The 24247-nt window shown below is 43.7% G+C and overlaps 1 protein-coding gene across 1 annotated transcript; it reads left to right on the forward strand.

Annotated features, from left to right (window-relative positions):
• Nucleotides 1–20273: 20273 nt before the first annotated feature.
• LOC143547147 (uncharacterized) lies at nt 20274–22130 on the forward strand. Its single transcript, XM_077038642.1, has 2 exons — nt 20274–21259; nt 22020–22130. The coding sequence occupies exons 1-2, from the start codon at nt 20287–20289 to the stop codon at nt 22127–22129; spliced, it is 1083 nt and encodes a 360-aa protein (XP_076894757.1). The 5' UTR covers nt 20274–20286; the 3' UTR covers nt 22130.
• Nucleotides 22131–24247: the final 2117 nt, after the last annotated feature.

Here is a 24247-nt window from a genome sequence, read left to right on the forward strand (position 1 = left end):
CTTGGAGGTTCAAACAATCTAGTTCTCGACGTTCCCGCTATGCGGGGATGTTATTCCCGTTTCCGCAAGCACTGCCCAGAAGATCCTTCTTGGTTTCAATTCCCTGCGGAGTGCTAGGTATGTGAAGGGTTTTGCCTTGACACTGTACCCGCACTCGTCTTATAGTTACTTTACTTCCAAGGTATTCCTGGCTTCAATTCCCTGCGGGTGCTAAGTATGTGAAGGGTTTTGCCTTGACACTGTACTCGCACCCGTCTTATGGTTACTTGGTTGCCGAGGTGTTCTTGGCTTCAATTCCCTGCAGGTGCTAAGTATGTGAAGGGTTTTGCCTTAACATTGTACTCGCACCTGTCTTATAGTTTCTTGGTTGCCAAGGTAAGGGGTATTTTCCCGCTTACTTTTGAATCTTTTTGAAATTTTGAAATTCGAAGAGTTGGTGAAAGGATAAGAACAGTCCAAACTGTTGAAACGTCGTCCGACGGTTTCTTCTGACTGTGTCAGGACGTGCAGGAAGTTATGGCGACGTGACAGTACATGGTCATTCCAGATGCTTTTTCAGGCGCGTGGGCGCGATTTTTCGGGCACGTGGCCGCGAAATTAATGGCACGCGTCATTTCAACAGCTGTTGCCAGCCTGCTCTTTGCCACGTGTCATAGTTTCATTGCACCTGCGATTTCTCTCTCTTCCGCATTAAATTCATCGCATTAATTGCGATGAGTATATATAGGGGGAGAGGGTCCTTTGTAATCCACACTTTCACTTCTCTCTTCATCTTCTAAACGATTACCTGCGAATACTCACTATTCCGTCGAGCATTCTTCTGAAATCGTTTTTCTGTACATCCGAAACATGTCTTCTACCCGTGATTTTGAGGCCACTGCCGAGGAGTCGGAGTTGTTCGTCGAGAACCCGACGTCGACGTCCGAAAAGGTCGACAAGAGCACTGCTGGCGAGTGCCAGTGTGCTCTTCCGGCCGAGCTTTTTCAGTACATCGTCCGGAAGTTCATGCTCGAGTCGTTCGAGCTTGAGTTTCCGGGGCCACACCAGACGGTGTACGATGCCCCCAAGGGCAAAATAGGGGTGTATGCTGCATTCTTCGTTTATGGGAATCTCAGGTTCCATTGACGAAGTTTGTATACCGTGTCTTGGAGAGGCACGGTGTGCATTTGACGAAGGTACACCCGATGGCGATCGCCAAGATCCGCCACTTTGAGTGGGTGTGCCTCATTCTGGGCGTGGAGCCCCACGTAGATCGGTTAATGACCTTCTACTCCTGGAGGTGTATCCAGGGGTGGTACACCTTGGTCAATCGGATCAAGGGGTTGAAGATCTGTGCTACCGAGCGCAGTCTTCGGTCGTGGAAGCGGGAGTTTTTCTTTATCTCCGCTCGCGTCGTCCCCCTTGCGATGACGTTTAAGAATGGGAGAGCACTCCCCGCCCTTCACGCCCTTAACCACCAGGAGGCGGAGTGGTTCGCAAAGATCTCCCGGATCCAGACTCCGGTGTACCGCTTTGCGGAGTCTGGGATGGTAATGCTTGGGATGAGCCGGGTGTGGAAGGAGGCGTCCCAGATTCCTATCGTCCTCGAATACGGTTTGAACTCTGTCCCTTACGGTATGCTCTTTCTTCTTTGTTGATATAGGTTTTTCTTCTAACTGTTTCTTCTTTTTATTTCAGAGGGAAACGACTTGCAGTCTCTCCTGCAGCCGCGGGAGAGTGATGGTCCCGCCCGGATGGGTACTCGTGCTCTCGATGAGAACGAGTTGCCCATCTTGGAGCAAACGAGGGATCGGTTTGTGGAGGTCTACCCGCCAGGCCACCCTATTCTGAGCGCCACGCGGCCAGGTAAGGAGTTATTCAACCCTCGACCTCTCAATGCTGAAACCTCTGCTGGAATTCCTCTAATCTTGTCATCTTCTGATGAGGAATCCGCAGATGGTCCTCCGTTGGTGCGGAAAAAGAAGGCTGCCGGCGGGAAGGGGAAGGCGAAGGTTGCCTCCACTGCCGATCCGGTGCATCGGTCTGATTCAGAGACCGAAAGCGAGGAGGTGGCGGGGAACCCTGGTGGTGATAAGACCACTGCTCCGGAGGCTGAGACGACTGTCACCTCCGAGCAGCCCAGGACTACGACGGTGAGCGGCGTGAAGAGACCGGCTCCATCGGGTCCGTCCCCGCCTGTTCGCACCTTTAGGCTCAAGAAAACCCGTAAGTACAAACTTCCTTTACTTTTAACTTCATATCTTTCCGCCATTATACTTATATATCTTCTTTGTGCAGGCGTGGATGCTACCGCATTCCAGGGTGGAGCGGGGAGGAGCGCCTCCGGACCCATGACGGTAGGTTTGGTCAACCTACCTGAGGCGATGACCCAGGCGTCTGCGCCTGCTTCAGTTGGTTTAGTTGCTCACCCGGTTGAGCCAACTGTTCCAACTGTGATGACATCGCCGCCGGCTGTCAGTGCCATATTTACTGATTCTTTCACTGAGCCGGCGGTGACTATTTCTGCGGGCTCTTCCGCAGCGGCGACCACGGTTGTGAGTTCACCTCCGGTGAGTTCACCTCCGTTGGTTTCTACCGCGGCGGCTTCCACCTTGACACTTTTCTTTTCTTTTCTTTTCTTTTCTTTTCTTTTCTTTTTATGCCATTTTTAGACAAGCCGTTTCTAGTTTTTTTTTAGAATGGTAATGGTCTTCAGTTGCTACTATCAATCTCACAAGCTCCCGCCACTATGTTTGACTTAACAAACATATTTGACCACAAATCTTGACCTCTTGACTCAGAAATCACTATATTACTATTACTAGACAAAATATAAGTATCTAGTCAATCGATATTATAGACCTATTAACTTCTTATGTCAATGCTATCCAAATGAAATACATTCAGAGAACATGTTTAACTAAAAATGGTGTTACAGGATGTTTATACGTGTTTGTAGCTTACTTTATCACTATGCCATCATTTGTTTTGATATTGGTAAATGCATGTTTGTATGTTGTTTCTTTTGGAGTCGGAGGTTTTTATGGAAACAGTTTCTCTATCCTCATGGATAGAGATAATGTTTGCCTTCATCCTAAACTTTTTAAACCCTACCAATAGTTTATGATATTCGTGGAATTTAAATGGTACGGTTGTTGTTTTGTTAAAGTTAAATAAATATTATACTAATGAGTAACTAAAGATGATGAGTAAATATCACCTACATTATATATATGTGTGCGTCTAAAGATGTTTTGGTATTGAGTAAATTGGAGATTTTGGAAAAGGATTAAATAAAAAGACAAATGGGTGAAAGTGTGAATTTTGTTTCCCCTGACACACACGCTTACACATACTTGTGCACTCACATGACCGCTCTGTTCACTCAACCACGTCTCCCAGACAACCAGACAAACCCTCTACCCCGATTTGTAACAAGAAAACAACTACTATTTTAATATATTTCAGAACTTTATATTATTAAATAAAATAAAGATGTTTATATGTTGTTCTTTTTATCAGTTTAATAATGTCAAATTTTAATTCTGAAAATAAATAAATAAATAAATACATTTTTTATACGGCCATTGTATAATATTAGTGAAAGGATAATTAGACATAATAAAATATAATTTGACCTTTAATTTAATTTATTATGTGTTTATCATCTTCAACCTTATATTCCAAACTCTACATGTGTAAGAGAAATAAAGACTATTGGACCACCATACCCTGAGTCTATTTATTACATTCAATCTTATATCAAAGAGTTTACGCAATAGTAATAGATGATTGCAGATGTATAAAAAATATCTTAAATAACACGTCTCACATAAAAACAAAGGAAGAATCCATGAATTTAATATCAAAATCGGTTTCTAAGCTACGTAAAGTGCAATTACAAGGGCAGGAATGCATAGATATATCCAATTATAAGTCTTTTTTAACCCCTAGGAGTAATAATTGAGTTTTTTTCGTGGGGTTGGTACTCAAAATGTTCTTTTAATTTACCTAAAATGTTGCCTTCTATAGAACGGCAAGGAATATGGTTCAGAGCATGTTGTACTCTAGATTTTAATTTTGGGTTATATTGCACAACAGAAATTCGGCACCACACAGTTGATCATTGACATCATTTAGTGTTATAACTTATAATGGGGTAAATAGGTTTTCTTGGTTTTGTTTAATTAAAGATGTTAATCCGTTTGCCGAACTTTCTTTTTACAACTCAAGATATAAGATATGCAATAAGTAAAGAATTAACGGATAAAGATGACAAACCATATTTATAAAGGTTTAAGTAGACGTCAACTAATCCACTCTATGCATATTTCATGTAATATGCTTACTGAACACCTATGTAGGTTTGAGAGACATAATCCCTACAAAGATTATGGAGAATGAAATGGTAATCACTATCCATTTAGTGAGATTTTGAAGGGGTGATAGTCATCTTATAAGTGAGAAAGGTAAAAATGATTCCTATCTTTATTAGTGAGATGTTAAAAAGGTGATCAATACTCGACTAGTGAGATTTTAAAGGGGTATGGTATTGAAGAAACACTAATCGACCCCAGAGTGGATTATGGATAATCTGGGGGTTAAGTAATGTTTCCCACGAGGGTTAGGTCCGGCAAAGAAGGATGTTCTTCAGATGACCTGCAAAACAGACACCGTGAGCTCGTCACTGAGAAGGGGGGGTTCCTTCTTGTGACCACCCTCCGGCGTGAGAATCAGACTAGATTGCTCCGAATATAAGTGTATATTGAGAGAAATAGCTAGTGAAGGTAAAATACCAGATGATCATACCGTTCCAAGGTGTTGAAGTATTTATAGCCGAAGGTAGGTTTCCAAGCAGGTACAGCCAGCTGTATAATATTCCTGTTCTACCAACTACGGGCTACGCACGTGCCATGCTGGTTGGTGGGTAGGCAGCGGCTGATAGTGACCAGGCCGGCTGTGTACTATTCCTTTTCCACCAACTGCAGGCTATGTGCGTGCCACGATAAGGGTTGGTGAGTAGGCAGCGGCTAATAGTGACAAACAGTACTTGAGCATGCTCCTCGTACTGTTTGTCGGTGAGCTGTCACCCTGTGATTGGTTCATGGGCTGCTTTGGTCAAATCTTCTCTATTTTGTCCATACCTTGGCAGGTATAGTACAAAAGATCTTCCAGAAGCATACGGACTGGCTCATTTGGGCGGGAGTATTCCCGCCTTGCTCATTCCTTCAGGCGACACTGAATTATTGAGTTAGTGCCTTGTGCGTGTAGCCTTGCTATTAGTGCGGGTAGCCTTCCCTGATGGCTTGTATCCGCAGCTGCGGGGACAGGCGAGGTACTTCACCATTGGGAGGCTTTCCCTGCGTGAACAGCTGGCGTACTGCGCGTAAGGTCTTCATCTCTGAGCATGGTGGGTCCTGCGGAACCAGTTGGTCCTTGCGCAAACGTCCCTCTTCAAGGTGAGTCTTGCGGGTCCAACTGGGCTCTGCTGGGACCTACCTCTTCAAGTCCCCCCAGTCCAATGTTCTTCTCATGAATTGTAAATAAGTGAGGTGAACTTTTGGACTTAAGCAAAGGGTTTTGAAAAGGGTTTTAAGTTTTAAGGTTTTCCGTGGGGATTCTTCCCGCGGTTTTCCTAATGTCACGTGCAGAAATTCCCGACTTTTCTGCTTGATCTTTGGGTATGATGCGGGTAGGTCTGTAACCTCCTCGCAAGTCAGGAGCGTTGAGTTCCACTTGTGTAGATTCTCCATGAGGTTCTGGTAGTTTTGAACATAGTGATCAATTATGTTAAAACAACCAATTCCATCTTGGAGCTTCAAACAATCTAGTTCTCGACGTTCCCGCTATGCGGGGATGTTATTCCCGTTTCCGCAAGCATGGCCCAGATCCTTCTTGGTTTCAATTCCCTGCGGAGTGCTAGGTATGTGTAGGGTTTCGCCTTGACACTGTACCCGCACTCTTCTTATAGTTACTTTACTTCCAAGGTATTCCTGGCTTCAATTCCCTGCGGGTGCTAAGTATGTGAAGGGTTTTGCCTTGACACTGTACCCGCACTCGTCTTATAGTTACTTGGTTGCCGAGGTATTATTGGCTTCAATTCCCTGCAGGTGCTAAGTATGTGAAGGGTTTTGCCTTAACGCTGTACTCGCACCTGTCTTATAGTTACTTGGTTGCCAAGGTAAGGGGTATAGTCCTGCCTACTTTTGAATCTTTTTTAATCTTTTTGAAATTCGAAGAGTTGGTGAAAGGATAAGAACAGTCCAAACTGTTGAAACGTCGTCCGACGGTTTCTTCTGACAGTTTCAGGACGTGCAGGAAGTTATGGCGACGTGACAGTACATGGTCATTCCAGACGCTTTTTCAGGCGCGTGGGCGCGATTTTTCGGGCGCGTGGGTGCGGATTTTACGGCGCGCGTCCCGTCAACAGCTGTTGCCAGCCTGCTCTTTGCCACGTGTCATAGTTTCATTGCACCTGCGATTTCTCTCTCTTCCGCATTAAATTCATCGCATTCATTGCGATGAGTATATAAAGGGGGAGAGGGTTCCTGGTAATCTACACTTTCACTTCTCTCTTCTCCTTCTAAGCGATTTCCGGCGAATACTCTTTCTGTCGAGCATTCTCCTGAAATCGTTCTTTACCTCCAAAACATGTCGTCTACTCATGATCCAGAAGCTATCGTCGAGGAGTCTGACTTGTATGTCGAGAACCCGACGTCTACGTCCGATAAGGACGATAAGAGCACTGCTGGCGAATGCCAGTGTGCTCTTCCCATCGAGCTTTACCGGTACATCGTCCGGAAGTTCATGCTCGAGCCGTTCGAGCCTGAGTTTCCGGAGCCACACCAGACGGTGTAAGATGCCCCCAAGGGCAAAATAGGGGTATATGCCGCCTTCTTCGTCTATGGGAATCTTAGGTTCCCATTGACGAAGTTTATATACCGTGTTCTGGATAGACACGGTGTGCACCTGACGGAGGTACACCCAATGGCGATCGCCAAGATCCGCCATTTTGAGTGGGTGTGCCTCATTCTTGGCGTGGATCCCCACGTCGACCGCCTGATGACCTTCTACTCCTGGAGGTGCATCCAAGGCTGGTACACCCAGGTCACCCGGATCAAGGGTTTGAAGATCTGCGCTACCGAGCGCAGTCTTCGGTCTTGGAAGCGGGAGTTCTTTTACATCTCTGCCCGTGTCGTCCCTATAGCGATGAAATTTAAGAACGGGAGAGCTCTCCCCAGCCTTCACGCCTCCAACTACCAGGAGGCGGAATGGTTTTCCAAGATTTCCCGGATCCAGACTCCGGTTTACTGCTTTCCGGAGTCCGGGATGGTGATGCTCGGTATGAACAGGGTGTGTAAGGATGCTGGGGCGGATGCGCCACAGATTCCCATCGTACTTGAATACGGTTTGAACTTTATCCCTTACGGTATGCTCCGTCTTCTTTGTTGATTTAAGGTTTTTTCTAACTGTTTTTCTTTTTATTTCAGAGGGAAATGACTTGCAGTCCCTCCTGCATCCGCGGGAAGCTGACGGTCCCGCTCGGTTGGGTACTTGCGCTCTTGACGAGAACGAGTTGCCCATCCTTGCGCAGACTGCGGATCGGTTTGTGGAGGCCTACCCGCCAGGCCACGAAATACTGAGCGCCACGCGGCCAGGTAAAAGACTATTTAACCCTTGCCCTCTGAATGCTGAAACCTCTGCCGGAATTCCTCTAATCTTGTCATCTTCTGATGAGGAATCCGCAGATGGTCCTTTTCTTGCGCGGAAGAAGAAGGCTGCTGACGGGAAGGGCAAGGCGAAGGTAGCCTCCACCGCCGACCAGGTGAACAGGTCTGAGTCGGAGACCGAGAGTGAAGAGGCGGCGAGGAACCCAGGTGGTGTTGAGACCACTGCTCCGGAGGTTGAAACGGCTGTCACCTCCGAGCAGCCCAGGACGACGACGGTGACCGGTACGAAGAGGCCGGCTCCATCGGGTTCGTCCCCGCCTGTTCGCACCTTCAAGCTCAAAAAGACCCGTAAGTGCACATAACTTTAACTTCATATCTTTCCGCTATTATACTTATATATCTTGTCTTCGTGCAGGCGTGGATGCTACGGCATTCCAGAGTGGAGCGGGAGGGAGCAGCTCTGGACCCATGAAGGTAGGTTTGGTCAACCTACCCGAGGCGATGACCCAAGCGGCTACGCCTGCTTGCAGTACTGGTTCAGTTGCTCATTCCGTTGAGCCAACTGTTCCAGCTGTAACATTATCACCGCCGGCTGTCAGTGCCATTTTCACAGAATCCATCACTGAGCCGGCGGTGATTTCTCTTGCGGGTTCTTCCGCAGCCGCGGCCACGGTTGTGAGTTCACCTCCGGTGAGTTCACCTCCGTTGGTTTCCACCGCGGCAGCCTCCACCATGCCTCCTCCGGCGCCTGCGACTACGGCCAGTCCTTCAGGTACGTTTGGGGTTGGGGCGTCTAGCCAATCCCTGCCTCCTTCCCGTCTCCTTGACCTTTTGGATGGATATCCCTTAGGTTCAGGTGATGGGTTTGGTGGCTATCGGCCTGTTATCGACCCTACAGGTGCGTAGGGTTATTTTGGCCTATATCCCTTTCATCATTTCTCTCTTAACTGTTTTTTGTTTTATTGCAGTTCGTGATTCCAACGAGGTGTACGCTCCTCGGTGGAAGATCCGCCGGGGAACGACCCTCCGGACTGCTGAAGATTGCGTCGAATGGGCGCGTCACGCCGCCCCAAGCGGTGCGCTGTAGGAGGCCATGGCCAGCTACCAGGAAGGTAGGCTGTCCAACGAGCTTCGAATCCTCCTCGCCCGGATGCAGCCGCGCGTCGAGCTACTTTGTCGTGAAAACGACAAGTTAAAGACGGCGCGTAGCCTTAAAGTGGCTCAGGCGCGGGCTATCCGGGAGGAGAATGCGAAGCTTGCCGCCGTTGCTGCGGAAAAGGAGAAGGCCTTCAAGGCCCTTGAGGTTGACGTTCAGGCTCGTCTCGAGGCCCGTTCCAAGGCCGCCCAAGCTGTTAATGAACAGCTTCGGTTGGCTAAGGAAACTGCACGGAACGCAACCGAGAGGGCCACCAAGGCTGAAGCTGCTGCTGAGCCTCTACGCATCGAGAATGAGGAACTTAAAGCCAAATTAGAGAGGCTCCAGCAGGCTCATGATGCTTTTGCCATGGAAGATGCCAAGAAGCTCCAAGAGATCTTGGACCAGAGGGGGGTGCTTGACCACACTGAGCGTAAGCTAAAGGGCGTCGAAGAGGCTGCAGCCAAAGATGTGTTGCTTGCCAACCTTACAAAGAACGAAGCCGAACGCGCCCGTAATGAAGCTCAAGCTGCCCTCCAGGAGGCTCTGGTTACCAAGGAATGGCTTCTTCGAGAAGCGTTGTCGCAGGTATGCGCAGTTTCACAATTTCTTTACGCTTTTCCTTGCACTTTGAAGAGTTTTTGATATACTTCTGTTTTTTAGGTTGTGCATCGGGTGTTCACGAACACATCATATGACGATGCGATGAGCGCAGCCCTCAACGCTTCTCATGAGGATGGGGAAAAGGCTGGCTTCCTGCTTAGTCTAGGGTTTGTTGAACAAGGCATTCCGTCTTCCAACTTCCCTCTTTACAATGTGGATACTGAAGCTGCGTATGACCAAGCAGTGAATCAGTATGCCGTCTTCCCGCATCCGGTGGTGGAGAAGGTAAACGAGATTGCTGCTGCTGATGATGGGCTAGCTATCCTCAAAGCTTTCCTTGAACCGCCACACTCTACTGATGGTGCAGGTCCAAGTGGGAGTGGTCCTGAAGCTTGATACTTTAGATCCCTTTCCACCATTAGAGTAGATTTTTATGTTTGTAGACTTCTAATCTTGTATGCGGGTATGTACCCAGCAATTCTTGTAATGTTTGAATGTTGATGGAATAAAAATTATTTGTTAATGCCTTGCCTTGTTTATTTCGCTCATATTTTGTTTTAACTTAGCAATTTCTTTAGTACTTAGATAAGTTAACTTTTCAACGTGGCAGATAATAAGTTAAAGTTTTGCTTCCTCTTTCGTGATTGTGCGGATAAGACCGTCACTTTCACTTAGTAGGATGGCTAAACTTTACCTATATCTGACCTGCGTTGAAGTTTTCCTCATCTTTTCCTTTGAAATTTTTTATGTGTTTTGAATAAGTTAACCTTTCGACGCGCGGTTGCCAATAGGTCAATGTTCAGTTTCCTTTATCATGATTGTGCGGGTAGGACCGTCACTTTCATTTATTGGGATGACCAAACTTCACCTATAGCTGACCTGCGTGAAGGTTTTCCTTAGAAATTTTTACCGTTTTATGTGTTTATGCGGGTTTTGCCGCCTTCCACACGCAACGACTTACTTTTTCCCATATTTATGCGGTGAATACCGGCATATCAGCGTGGGAAGTTCATAAGTATAAAGGTAAGGCTATCAACACAATGTGAAAGGAGAATCATTTCCATTAGAAGTGGCTCTAGGCCTTTTCTTTACAAGTTTGGAATTGATCTACATGTAACATTTGCGTAATTGAGCTCCGTTCCATGTTCTTGGGATAGGAGTGCCATCGAGCCTTTCGAGCCGGTATGCGCCTTTTCCCAAAACTTCTTTGATAATGTACGGTTCTTCCCAGACCGGTGCCAGTTTTCCTGGGCGCTCTTGGTTTGAAGCCTCGTTGTTACGCAATATGTAGTCTCCTACATTGAAGTTGCAGAGTTTTACCCGCGTGTTGTAGTACTTTTGCATTTGTCGCTTGTAGTTTTCTTCGCGCGCTGCGGCTAAGTCTCTTTGTTCCTCGGTTAGCATAAGGTCTAACCGTCTTTCCGCATCATTGTCTTCTGGCTGAATCAAGACCCCTGGTGAGGGCAAACCAATTTCGACTGGGACCATGGCTTCAGTGCCATAAGTGAGGCTGAACGGGGTTTCTCCCGTACTGGCCTTTTTTAGCGTTCTGTTTGCCCAAAGGACGTGTGGAACTTCGTCTACCCAGCCGGATCTGAGTTCCAGGAGTCTTTTCTTTATGCCTTCGACGATGCTTTTATTTGCTCTTTCCACCTCACCGTTACCTTGCGGGTGTGCCACTGAGGTAAAGGTGTGGTTGATTTGAAGTTCTTCTAGCCACTTTTGTAGCTTCTTGTCAGCAAAGTTGGTGCCGTTATCACTCACTAAAGTCTGTGGAAGTCCAAAACGACAAATAATAAATTCCCAAATAAATTTTTTAATATGTTTTGCGGTTGTTTGGGCTAAGGGTTTTGCTTTTATCCACTTGGTGAAGTAGTCGATGGCTACCACTAGGAACTGAACGTTTCCTGCTGCTGTAGGAAATGGGCCTGTCACATCGATGGCCCACTTCTGAAATGGCCATGAAGAGGTGACTGGAACAAGTTCATTCTTCGGGCGATGCGTGTTAGGTGCGTAGAGCTGGCAAGACCTACACTTTCTGATGTATGCCAGCGCATCCGTATGCATCCCCGGCCAAAAGTATCCCGCGTTGTTTAGCTTAACTACAACAGCGCGTGGACCTGCGTGTACTCCACAGATGCCTTCGTGTACTTCCCTTAGGAGGTAGTCAGCATCTTGGTTGTCCACGCATCTTAAGAGTGGGCCAAGAAAGTTACGTCTGTAAAGGATGTCATCGATGAGTTGATAGTTTAATGCTTTACAACGTATTTTTCTTGCCTGTGTTTTTGACTCTGGTAGTATACCCGCTGCAAGGTAATTTATTATTGGTGTCATCCACGTTTCTGTACCGGTTTGGATGACACAAATTTCCTTGTGCGGGACTGATAGTGCTTCAAGGAGTTCAATGCGGATGTCCTTTCCCAAATGGGTGAAGGCTAATGATGCAAGCTTGCTTAACGCATCCGCAGATTTGTTTTCGCTACGCTTGACGTGTATGACTTTACAATCATTAAAATCGCGCATAAGGGTTTTTGCTTGTGCGAGGTACAGGGCCATTGTGTCGTTCACGGCCGTGTACGTTCCGTTTATCTGGTTGGCTACTAACATGGAATCCACGTGGGCTTCCAAGTTTTTCACTCCCATTTTACGCGCAATTCTCAGCCCTGCCAAGAATGCTTCATACTCGGCTTCGTTATTCGTACTTGGAAAATCCAGTCGAATAGCGTAAGTGTATTCTTGGCCTGCTGGGTTGGTTAATTTCAACCCTGCGCCTGAACCCTCGTTGCTGGCTGCTCCATCAGTGTAGAGTCGCCAGACATCATTGATGTCCTGTGCTGGGGAGGGTTGAGTCTCCTCCTGGCACTCTTTCTCCCGCGAAGCGGGGACTTCTGCAATAAAGTCGGCCAAGACCTGGCCTTTCATAGCTGGTCTTGGCTTGTACTTTATCGCATATTCCCCCAACTCAATTGCCCATTTGGCTAGACGTCCCGATAATTCGGGTTTGCCTAGAACGTTTGCGAGTTTGAAGTTGGTGGGAATGATGATTGGGTGACCCTGGAAATATCGTCTTAGTCTGCGTGAAGCTTGTACAAGTGCTAAGACTAATTTTTCCAGGGTGGAGTACCGGGTTTCTACGTCTGTTAGGACACGGCTAACATAGTAAATAGGCATCTGGATACCTTTCCGCTCTACTAGCAGGACTGCCCCGGTCGCTCTATCTGTGGCAGAAAGGTATATGATTAATTCCTCCCCCGCTTCTGGTGCTGTGAGCGTTGGGAGTTCGATCAAGCGTGGCCGAATTTCCTGAAAAGCTGCTTCCGCTTCTGGTGTCCAGCGGAAGTGCGTTTTCTTTAAACAGTTTCTCAATGTTGACACGAATGGGAACGACCTATCCGCATGGTTTGACAAAAAGCGGTTAAGTGCGACTAGGCGTCCATTCAGTGTCTGAGCTTGCTTGATGGTAGTAGGTGATTCCATTTTGATAATGGCTTCGACCTTTTCAGGGTTCCCTCTGAAGCCATCTTTAATAACAATGACTCCCAAGAACTTCCCTTCTTCCATCCCAAAGGAACACTTGCTCGGGTTGAGCTTCATGTTTATCTTTCTGAGCGTGTTGAAAGTTTCTTCGATGTCTTTCAACATCGCTTCTGGCTCAGGGCTTTTGATGACCAAATCAACCATGTAGACTTCCAAGTTTCTCCCAATTTGGGCATGAAACTCTTTGTCCATCAGGCGTTGGTATGTGGACCCTGCATTCTTAAGTCCGAATGGCATCATTTGATAACAAAATGTGCCATCGGGCGTCCGAAATGCGGTTTTGTCCTGATCATCTACAGCCATGTGGATTTGATGGTACCCCTTATATGCGTCAAGGAAGCATTTAAGGCGAAACGGTGCTAATGAATCCACTTTGAGGTCAATTTCGGGTAACGGGTAACAATCTTTGGGGCATGCTTTGTTTAAATCTTTGAAATCTATACACATGCGCCATTGTTTGTTAGCCTTCGGTACCATAACGGGATTTGCAACCCATGTTTGATATGTACTAACGCGTACGATGCCCGCGTCAAGGAGTTCCTTGACTTGGGTTCTACACGCGTTAGCCTGTTCCGCCCCCATTACTCTGCGCTTTTGTATGACTGGCGTAAAAGCCGGGTCACACTTGAGCTTATGCTCTGCTTTACTTCGAGGTACACCAGTCATGTCAGCTGGTGTCCACGCGAAGATGTCAGCGTTTCTCTGTAATAAGCGTTTGAGTAAGGTGCGCGTAGGATCAGCGATTGTTGGGCCAATTGTAACAGCCTGGTCAGGGTATCTGCCATTGAGGGCCCATTTTTCTGGTTCGGTAATGGTTGGTTTAGCCATCTTTGGTTTGGGTTTAGATGAGACGGATGCGATGCATACCTGGGGGATACCGGTGATCATCGCTACACCCTCAGCAGTTGGCCATCCCATCATGCCGTGGACTGAAGATACCACGGCGTTGAATCTTGCCATCCCGTCTCTCCCGAAGAGAATGTCGTATGTGTGATGTGGCTTCCTCATTACGACGAAGTCCACGTCTTCTGTGCGCGAGTATTTCCCGTCCGTGAGAATGACGGGGAAAGATAGGATACCCAGGGGGGTGTTTGTGCTGCCGTCGAACCTTTCCATTGAGGCGTAAACCGTTTACAGGCGTTCTTTGTCTTCGTCGTCTAGCTTGTCGAAGAACTGCCTGTACATAACCGTTGACGAGGCGCCGTTGTCAGCAAGAGTGCGGGAAGTTATGTAATGCCCCAGCTGGCTTTTGATGACGATGGGGCCTTCCTTGCTGGGTCCTCCTGGCACTCGCGGGAAGCGCACCTCAGCTTCCTTCCATTCGCATGGTTCTGTCGTTCGTCTTTTTCTTCCTCTGATGTTGCCATGAACCATGTGGATGCTGATGTCAACGGGCTTTCGTCCATTGCCTTTATACCGGTTATCATTCCTTCCTCCATTCTTGATTGATGCCACAAGGTGTGCAAGTCTTCCATCCTTGACGAATGTTTCAACAATATCCTTCAAGGATGTACACTCCTCTGTACTGTGACCCTTTGTCCCGTGGAAGTCACAGAATTTGCTCTGATCCGCATTAGGTCGTTGTCGGATCATTGGAGCTTTTGGCCATGGGAGTTTTTCGGTGGCAAATATCTCCGTGACGCTTTTGGTGAGTGGCGACCACCGGTGTTTTCGGCTTGAAGGGTGCGTGTTATCCCTTCCGCCAACAAGAGGGCGAGAGCTGGATGAGGTGTCAAAGTTTACCCCTGACTGCCAAATACCTAGCTTCCTCTTCTTGTTCTGCCGGGCGATCCGAACATTGTTTTCTCTGGTCCTCTGCGTGTAGAGATGTGTACTCTGGGGAAGATCCCTACCCAGTTGCTTCTCCGTCTCGGCAAAGCGCTTGGCCGCCGTCATGATGGCATCCCATGTGGATGGCATGCCGTCCTTACCCGTCAACGTGAGGATAAGCTCTGGGTATTCGGCGCCCTGGATGAAAGCGGCGCGAACAAGATCTTCACTTATGTTGCCCAGACTCAGCTTTTTGGAGTTGAAGCGAATGATGAAGTCTAGTAAAGATTCATCTTCCTCTCTCACGCAGTTGAGGATCGTCCACTGCTCTTCAGTATATTTCCTCTGTTGACTGAAGTGTTGGCTGAACTTGTGTTGAAAGTCCGCCCAATCATAGATGTGGTGGACCGGTAAACGATCAAACCACGCCCTGGCCGCTCCAACCAGCGTCATCTGGAACATATAACACCACGTGGGTTCCGTCCAGTTACTAACGGTTGCCCCCGCTATGAATCTGTTCAAGTGATCGTCTGGGTCGGATAGACCATCATAAGTGTCGATGTTGGACATCTGTTTGGCACTTCTCGGGGCGATTGCTTCCGCAATGTCCCTTGCAAACTTGGATGTTCCCGCATTTGCAGCAGTTGGTCTAAAGGTTTTGGAGAAGTCGCGTGGGTTTCCCCCCGCGTTCCTTGGTTTGAAGGTTTCTCCGAAATTCCTTCTTGGTTGGAAGTCCGTTTCTTTACGCTTCCCTTTCGCCCTATGGCGAGGGTTCGCGTCAGTGTCGGATTCCTCCCGATCATCGTCCGAGTACTCGCACTCACTGTTCATGTTGAGGTGTTGTCGAGTGCTCCCGAATTCGTCAGCCTGTTGGAGTGAACGCAAGCGTTCATCCAACTCAGCTTGGAATTCCTTCTGACGTGCTTCGGCCCACGCCTTAACTTGATCGAGTGTTTGGCGAGGGAGCCTCGTCTGTTTCTCCAACTGGGCATCAGTGAACCCCCAGTGAAATATTGTTTACTGCACTTGCCCCGGCTTGGGTAACCGGGGTAGTGTTCGTAAAATTTGTGTAACCACCGGTGTTCCCCCCAGTAGCTGGGGTTGTGGTTACCGGGGTTTCTTGGTCACTTACTGGCCTTGGGACCGGAGTAACGTTAACCATTTTTTCAGAAGTTTTGAAAAAACTGAATTAGTTCTAGCTTTTATGCACGGATGGCGCCAATGAAGAAACACTAATCGACCCCGAGTGGATTATGGATAATCTGGGGGTTAAGTAATGTTTCCCACGAGGGTTAGGTCCGGCAAAGAAGGATGTTGTTCAGATGACCTGCAAAACAGACACCGTGAGCTCGTCACTGAGAAGGGGGGGGTTCCTCCTTGTGACCACCCTCCGGCGTGAGAATCAGACTAGATTGCTTCGAATATAAGTGTATATTGAGAGAAATAGCTAGTGAAGGTAAAATACCAGATGATCATACCGTTCCAAGGTGTTGGAGTATTTATAGCCGAAGGTAGGTTTCCAAGCAGGTACAGCCAGCTGTATAATATTCCTGTTCTACCAACTACGGGCTACGCACGTGCCATGCTGGTTGGTGGGTAGGCAGCGGCTGATAGTGACCAGGCCGCCTGTGTACTATTCCTTTTCCACCAACTGCAGGCTATGTGCGTGCCACGACAAGGGTTGGTGAGCAGGCAGCGGCTAATAGTGACAAACAGTACTAGAGCATGCTCCTCGTACTGTTTGTCGGTGAGCTGTCACTCTGTGATTGGTTCATGGGCTGCTTTGGTCAGATCTTGTCTATTTTGTCCATACCTTGGCAGGTATAGTACAAAAGATCTTCCAGAAGCATACGGACTGGCTCATTTGGGCGGGAGTATTCCCGCCTTGCTCATTCCTTCAGGTGACACTGAATTATTGAGTTAGTGCCTTGTGCGTGTAGCCTTGCTATTAGTGCGGGTAGCCTTCTCTGATGGCTTGTATCCGCAGCTGCGGGGACAGGCGGGGTACTTCACCATTGGGAGGCTTTCCCTGCGTGAACAGCTGGCGTACTGCGCATAAGGTCGTCATCTCTGAGCATGGTGGGTCCTGCGGAACCAGTTGGTCCTTGCGCAAACGTCCCTCTTCAAGGTGAGTCTTGCGGGTCCAACTGGGCTCTGCTGGGACCTACCTCTTCAGGTATTAAAGAGGTGATCACTCGAGAAGTAGATGTGTGATGAGTTTATTAACATCCATTTGAACCACTATACGTCTAGTGTTACCTCTTCCCTTATCTTTTTTCTTATTACATGAAAACGTTTATTATTTTCTAGAAGAAAAAGAAGCTGCTAAGAACATAAAGAAACTTAAAAGAACATATTCACCCTTTCTTGGCTTTTACATGTCAATACAAGCAACACTCCTTACAACACATTGATAAAAATACTAAAAACACTAAAAACACAGAAAAATCTCACATACTCTTGAGTGATTATTCACACTGCAGTCAAGGTCTCAACAAATAGAAGCAAGAGGAGATTAAACAAAGTGAGAGGAACTATTGCATAATCTTACATTATATGTCACTCTGTCTTAAGGATTTGGACAGGTGATTAACTGATGGCATATATTATTTTTTTTTCCGAAAATAGTTTTAAACTATAAAACAAGCGAATGTTTATCAAAGGCTTAAAACTGTAAAACCAAACCTATCAAATGTCTGCAGCTAGATCAACAGAAGATCTAGACGTTTATGCATACCTATTAAACGTCTGCAGCTTGGTCAAGCATTAGAAAGGAGTGACTACATAACCAAGTTCACTAGCAGATTAGAAAAGTGAATGTGCTAAACTTTAAATCTTTTACCAGGCAGATTTACTCTTACAAACAGATAGGTTGTTTATTAAAAGAGTCAGATGATGTTAACATGGGATAATGAAATCTGTAACATTTCGGATTTTTCATATTCATAACCGTATTCGTTTACCCGACTCGGGAATATAATTATGATATTTTGTATTGATAAAAACTTGTATTTATTGGTATTTAACTTGGCTTAACTTATTTTGTAATTTCATAACTTTAAATCATGCCAAATAGTCCTTAATAACTCTCAAAATCGCTTAAAACGGCTAAAAATCGCGTTTATGAAAGTATAGGGACTAATTTTGCCAAGTCTTTCATATTTTCGACTAAATTAATAAACTTAAGCTCCAAGATATGTCAATTAATGTTTTAAAATAGCCCAAGTTGTTTTCCTGATGCACAATATGTGATTTTTAAGATATTGGATATGATTTTGTCATAAAAATTGATTATTCAGTTTTTCCTTAAACGAGTTAGTAACTCAATAAAGAATATAAGGGGTTTGTATTTATTCAAAACATGTTTTAAACCCTAAAATCTATTGAAAACAGCAGCCATCACCTCTATAACTTGAAATCCCTCTCCTCCATTGTCGATTTCTTCAAGAACTTTAAGCTTAAGTTTGACTTTGGTGTTTAAGATCCCTTTGGCCTCGATTTTCTCATTCTTCTATTCATCTCCGGGGTAAGTTGTCTTCTTCAAAATCGTAGATTTTTATCTTTAGAACAAACGCCCTTAATGGTTAAGAGGTAACATTAAGGGGCTGTTTGGTAGCCTCTTAACAGTCATTAAAAGGCTACCTCTTAATGACTCATAACCTCTTAATTGTTAAGAGGTAACACTAATGAAACGTCTTCGACAAAATAAACAGTCTATAGATGACAATGTCTGTGCGTGGTTTCGCGGGCAGACAAAAGAGGCCGCACAGACCTTTAAAAAAAACAAACACCATCTTAGTTAACCTACTCTTCATATTTTAGTTAACAATAAGAAAAGTCAAACGATATTACTGTAAAACAAAAAGTCACGGCTAAACAGTAACAATATAATAGGAAAGTCACCAAAATACCAATGGAGTGGTAGCCTATTGACAAAGACAATGTCTTTAAACACTTGAGATTTGGAGGGTGATGTCTTGAGTTCAAATATCTCTGACGATAGACAACGATTAAAAGAAATTCACCATTCAAAAAGAAAGAGAAAAAAAAAAGAAAAGGGAAAGGAACCAAAACAATCTCGTTGACCGAAAACACTATGAAGATAGTCTTTACATTTTTAAACTACAAAAATAGCCTCGGGTTTTTGGTCATGCGTCAACCTTTTATCTCATGTGACAACACCTTTATACGTTATGTTCCATTATTTTTCTTCTCCTTCACCAATACGTCATTCATTAATCTCTTGCGCCATTAAACTCATGTGCCAACGTCTCTTGCGCCACCAAATACTTGTGCGTCATTCTTCTTCCTCTAGCACCAAAAATGATAAATTGGTAATTTTACAAATTTCATGGCATTAATTTGATAACATGTTCTTAGTCTGACTAATGGCTAATTTGATTGTCTCCCTATTTTAATAGTTTTGCTTGACTGTCTGATAAAAATTGTGATTGCGAATTTTTGTTCTTGGACTTTGTCAACGAAATTGAGATGTTCCAACATAAGTCATCTGCAACGTCTAATTCTAGTTTTGGGTGAATGAACCCAATGATTACGTGTTTTTTGTATATGTGTGTGTGCGTGCGCTTTAATATATAAACGACATAAAGAACACCTCTAATTTGTCAAATAGTATTTTAATCACTTTAAACAAATTTAACATTAGAGGACGCATATTGTAAATAAGGGTCAAGTTGTTCTACAAAAAGAGACAAAAATGAAAAGGATGAGAAGGATTTATAGCCATACAAAAAACTCTTCAAAAAAAATTATAAATAAATAAATAAAAAATCATAACTCAAAATTTAATAAAAAAACAAAAAAAGTAAAAATATAAAAATGTTTCCACCGTCTTCTTCATTCTTAAAAAAAAACTCGAAAAAGACACAATGTTGAATGAAAAACACCATTGTATTTTTTTGTTTATTATTGTGTTTTGTGTTTATTTTCATCATTGATTGTGTCTTTTTTCATTAACATTGTGTTTTTTTTCTTAATATTGTATTATATTAGTCAACATTGTGTTATATGTTGTTCGGGATTGTGTTATATTTTACGATTTATTGTGTCTTTTTTAATTATAATTGTATCTTTTGCTCATTTTCGTCATTGTGTCTTGTCTTTGCATTGTGTCTTTTCGACTTTTTTTTTAACGAGAATGATAAGGGAAACATTTTTTTTAATTTTTTATTTATATTTTGAGTTATGATTTTTTTTATTAATTTTTTAGAATTATTTTTTGAGAGGTTTTTTTTGTATGACCACAAATCCTTCTCACACTTCTCATTTCTGTCTCTGTTTGTATTTTAACTTTTCCCAGTAAATAAATCCCTAAAGTGATTAAAAATTAAAACCACCATCCAAATTTGTTAATTTTCAGACACCATCTTTTATTAAAAAAACAAATAAAATCCTATATATATTTATAATAACTTTGATAATATTGCAGGCAAAACTAAAAGAATAAATAATACATACTCTCACTCTCCAGCCTCTGCTTCTGTACTTGATTGCCATAAACAACCACCATACCACCTACTAAATAACACCATTTTCACCCTACCAGTTCTCCATATTCTGGCTCTCCCAACCATGGAGGCTTTCAGCTTGCTAAGATACTGGAGAACCAACGGTGTTGACACAACCAAGAATGATTTCGTAAGCACTCCCACCGCCACCACCATTGTCACCGGAGTCAGCAGCCAGACGTCAGAAACCGAAGACGACGACGACGACGGACCGTTTTTCGACTTGGAGTTCAGTTTACCAGGGGACGAAATTGGTGTTCAGGAGCTTGTTAAAAATTGTGAGGAAAATGAAGATGAAGAAGAAGAAGATTCAGATGGATCTCTTGAGTCAGAAGAAGATGATGATGATGAGAGTGAGCTGAAGCTGACGCCACTGTTCCAGTCCGGTTCGAGCGGTGATAGTACGGGTGACGTCGTCGTTTCCGTATCAGATGACTTGTTCGGTTTTGAAGAAGCAGAGGAAATGAAGATGAAGTCAAATCCACCACCGCAGTCGTCTCGTGCTACGAAGCTTCGAGTCATGATGCTAAAGCTGAAGAAATCAAAACTGAAAACCAACTCCGAATCGACAGACAAGTCGAAGAAGGCCAACAGTTCAAAGCCACAAAACGAGGAGAAGAAATTTACCAAAAAGGCGATGCAGGAATACCTGAGGAAAGTGAAGCCTCTATACTCCAAGCGATATGGTGACAAACTGAAGTTCACGGGGCAATTAAGCTTACCACTAATTCAAATTCAAATACCAAATTCAGTACAGAAGCAGTCTCTGGTAGCAAAGCCTACAAGGGTGAATCAGTCGATTTCCAACCTTTCAGAACCACCGCTACTGCAGACTACTCTTGTTGGGCTCAAACAAGGTAATTTACCCGCAGGACTTCGAGTCGTCTGCAACCATTTGAGAAAGAGCCGGTCGGCTATTACGGCTGCTCCTCTGGGGGCAATTTCGTCCAACCGCCGTGACGATTCGTTACTACAGCAACAGGATGGGATCCAGAGTGCAATTCTTCACTGCAAACGATCATTCAAAGCTTCAAGAGGTGAAATTAAAACAAATCGATTTATCTCCTAGTCATGTAATTTCTTTCCGTTTTCGTATGTTTCTTGCTAGTCGGTGCTTTCTAATATATAACAGTTTTTTAGAAAAAAGAAAAAAAAAAAACAAATTGAATTTTCTTTTAGTCGTCATGTGATTTATTCCGCTTTTGCATATTTTTTTTTGCTAGTCCGTGCTTTCTAATATATTACAGTGGTTTTGGAAAAAGAAAAGAAAACAAATCAAATTTTCTCTTTGAGCATTCTCATCTTATCCTCTATCTCTAAATCAAAATTTACACTAAAAACTCGTTACATTTTCTCTATCAATTTCAATTAAATAATACTTTTTATACCTTTTATCATTACCTTTTCTCTTTCATTCACTCACAACCACTCTCAAAATATATTAAAAAATTATAGGGGGTGAACAGTAACTTTTCAAATATACAGAAAAATCACTACTTTCTTTGAAATATAAAAACTCATCGCTCACAACACCCTGAATCAGACAAAATCAGACAAAACTCTTCACTCACAATCACCCTAAATCACTCTCTAAATTATACAAACACCCCTCACATAAAATGAGGGGTTGGATGAGAATGCTCTTAGTCATGTGATTTTGTCTGTTTTCGCATATTTCTTGCTAGTCGGTGCTTTATAATATATTATAGTCCTTTAGAAAAAGGAAGGAAAAAAAAATCGAATTTTATTTGAATTGATTTATCATGATTGTTTTCTAATTTTGTTTAAAATTTTCAGATTCGGATTGTTCGTCGAATGAAGTGACGTCGCGGGACGGTAAATGCGAAAACGGTTTAAATTCGGATGCGGCGGAGGGCAAGGAGACGCCGGAAATGAATAAAAGTTGATGAAAAGCGGGAAAATCTTGTGGATTTTAATGTTGATTTGTGATTGAAATGAAGATGACATGAGTTCTGAATGATGAATCAAAGTAGTGAGGGCCGCAGTTGGTACATTTGATAGTCTAGGATAGTCCCCGCAGTAGTAAATTAGATTTTAATGGGTTCTGCAAAGCTTCTGTGACAATAAATTATTAGATGTTATATTTTATATGTATTTATATTGTTGTACAATATAGGTTTTGTTAAATTCCTTTCCTATGGATATTCGATAACTATAATTATACGGTTCTCATAGCTCTTAGATGCCACTGGTATATACGGTTTTCGTAGCTCTTAGATGTCACTGGTATATGAGCGTTATAATTAACGAAACTCTTTAGAATATCTCTTTGGATCCAGATGATAATTACTAAAAAGGTGTTTTTGTTTATAACTACATTGCTGTTTACACAAAACTATGATTATTTGCTTATATAGCATTGTTTATGTTATAAAGGAATGTAACACTTTTAATATTTAGTAACCACAGGATTAGAAATGAAGGGTTGTAACTTATTAATATTGAATTGCGTCGTCTGTTCTTGATTAAAGGATATGCTGGGAACTAAAGCAAAGAAAAAGTGGTCTTTTATGGAAGGAAAGAGGTCAAATATGGGGGAAAGTGGTCCACTCATCACCTTAACCTTGTCAATGTGGGACTTAGTTGCACTTAATTAAACCCCTTTCAGCGTGTTACTTAATCTTAAGCTTAATTAGGTTTTACACATCTAGTTTGGGACATCTTATTATAAAAGTGAATTGTTGAAGTTTAGATTGGGATGATAAAAGAGAGAGTTTAACGAGGCCACTGCTTTCATGAGTTGATGGGTTATTTGGAAGACAAGAAATAAGGTGATATTTCAAGCTAGTGATATGAAAAGGGAGCTTCTCTTTTTGTCGCTTGTTAGTTATTCTTTACTTTGGATAGTTAATAGGAACAGAAAATTGAATGTCACTTGGGTCGAATGGTTAAAAACCCACTTTCATTCATGTAATTCACCTTTGATGTTTGGTTAGGTTTATTTCAAAAGTATTTGTTTATCAAGTTTTATATTCAATTTCAAAATTTGTTAAGAGTGTGTTAGTGCATGATTTGTTGTCCATAGCTAATCGAATAGCCTAGGGGTAGTTTAGTCAATATTCTATGATGCAATATGACTAATTCATTAAGTGTGTTTAGTGAATGGAGTCCTTTCACTATAGACTAAGGGCCATACGCTAAGATGTTAGCGTATGACAGCCCATTCGCTAGCCATTGGAGCCCATACGCTATGTGTTGGCGTATAGAGGCTCATTCGTTATTTAGAGAGCCCATTCGCTAAGAGATTTAGCAAATGGGAGGCCATTCGCTAGTGGAAAAGCCCTATTCGCCAGTATGTGTCCAACGAATGGGGATTGCCTATAAATAGGCCTTTCCTAGAGAATGGACCTAGAGATCCGTGTCATTCTTACACTATTCATATCGTTACCATGCTGAATTCTCTCTACAATGATAGGCCGCCTCGAGGTGCACATCGAGCTTAACTGTATGTATGTATGCATGTATGAATCCTTGTAATCATTCGGATTGAATATCGTTCTATGTTATTTATCGTCTCATTGATCTTTGTATATCCAATTGCAACTAGATCTTGGCTTGTATGGCGTTTCCACAATTGGTATCAGAGCAGACGGTTGCTCGTGATACATCAATTCATCGCTAAATTCTGATTTTGAGATGTTCATCGTGTTCTTCATGTTCATGTTACTGTTTGATCGATTTTGAGAATATTTAGTGGATGCTTGATGAAATTGAAGGTTGATTCATGTTCGTTGATGATTTTGGTGGTTTAATTTGATGATTTGATGAAGATTTGAATTTTTCGGTGATGATAACCATTTTTCTGGCCACCGTAACCAACTTTTCCGGCGAGCTACGGTTTTCCGACTACAGTAACTGCTTCCAACCTCTTATTAGCTAGTTTACTCATCAATGTGTTCATTCGCTACCGGAAAATGACCATTCGCTAATGTTTCTTGCCATACGCTAAATCCTTACTGTATGAGCTCATTCGCTATGTTGCTTAGCGAATGAGGTCTATTCTA

Source organism: Bidens hawaiensis, unplaced genomic scaffold (genome assembly GCF_021521415.1).
Source record: "Bidens hawaiensis isolate Kalapana, Puna unplaced genomic scaffold, B.hawaiensis_p1.1 tig00000905_1, whole genome shotgun sequence".
NCBI lineage: Eukaryota > Viridiplantae > Streptophyta > Magnoliopsida > Asterales > Asteraceae > Bidens > Bidens hawaiensis.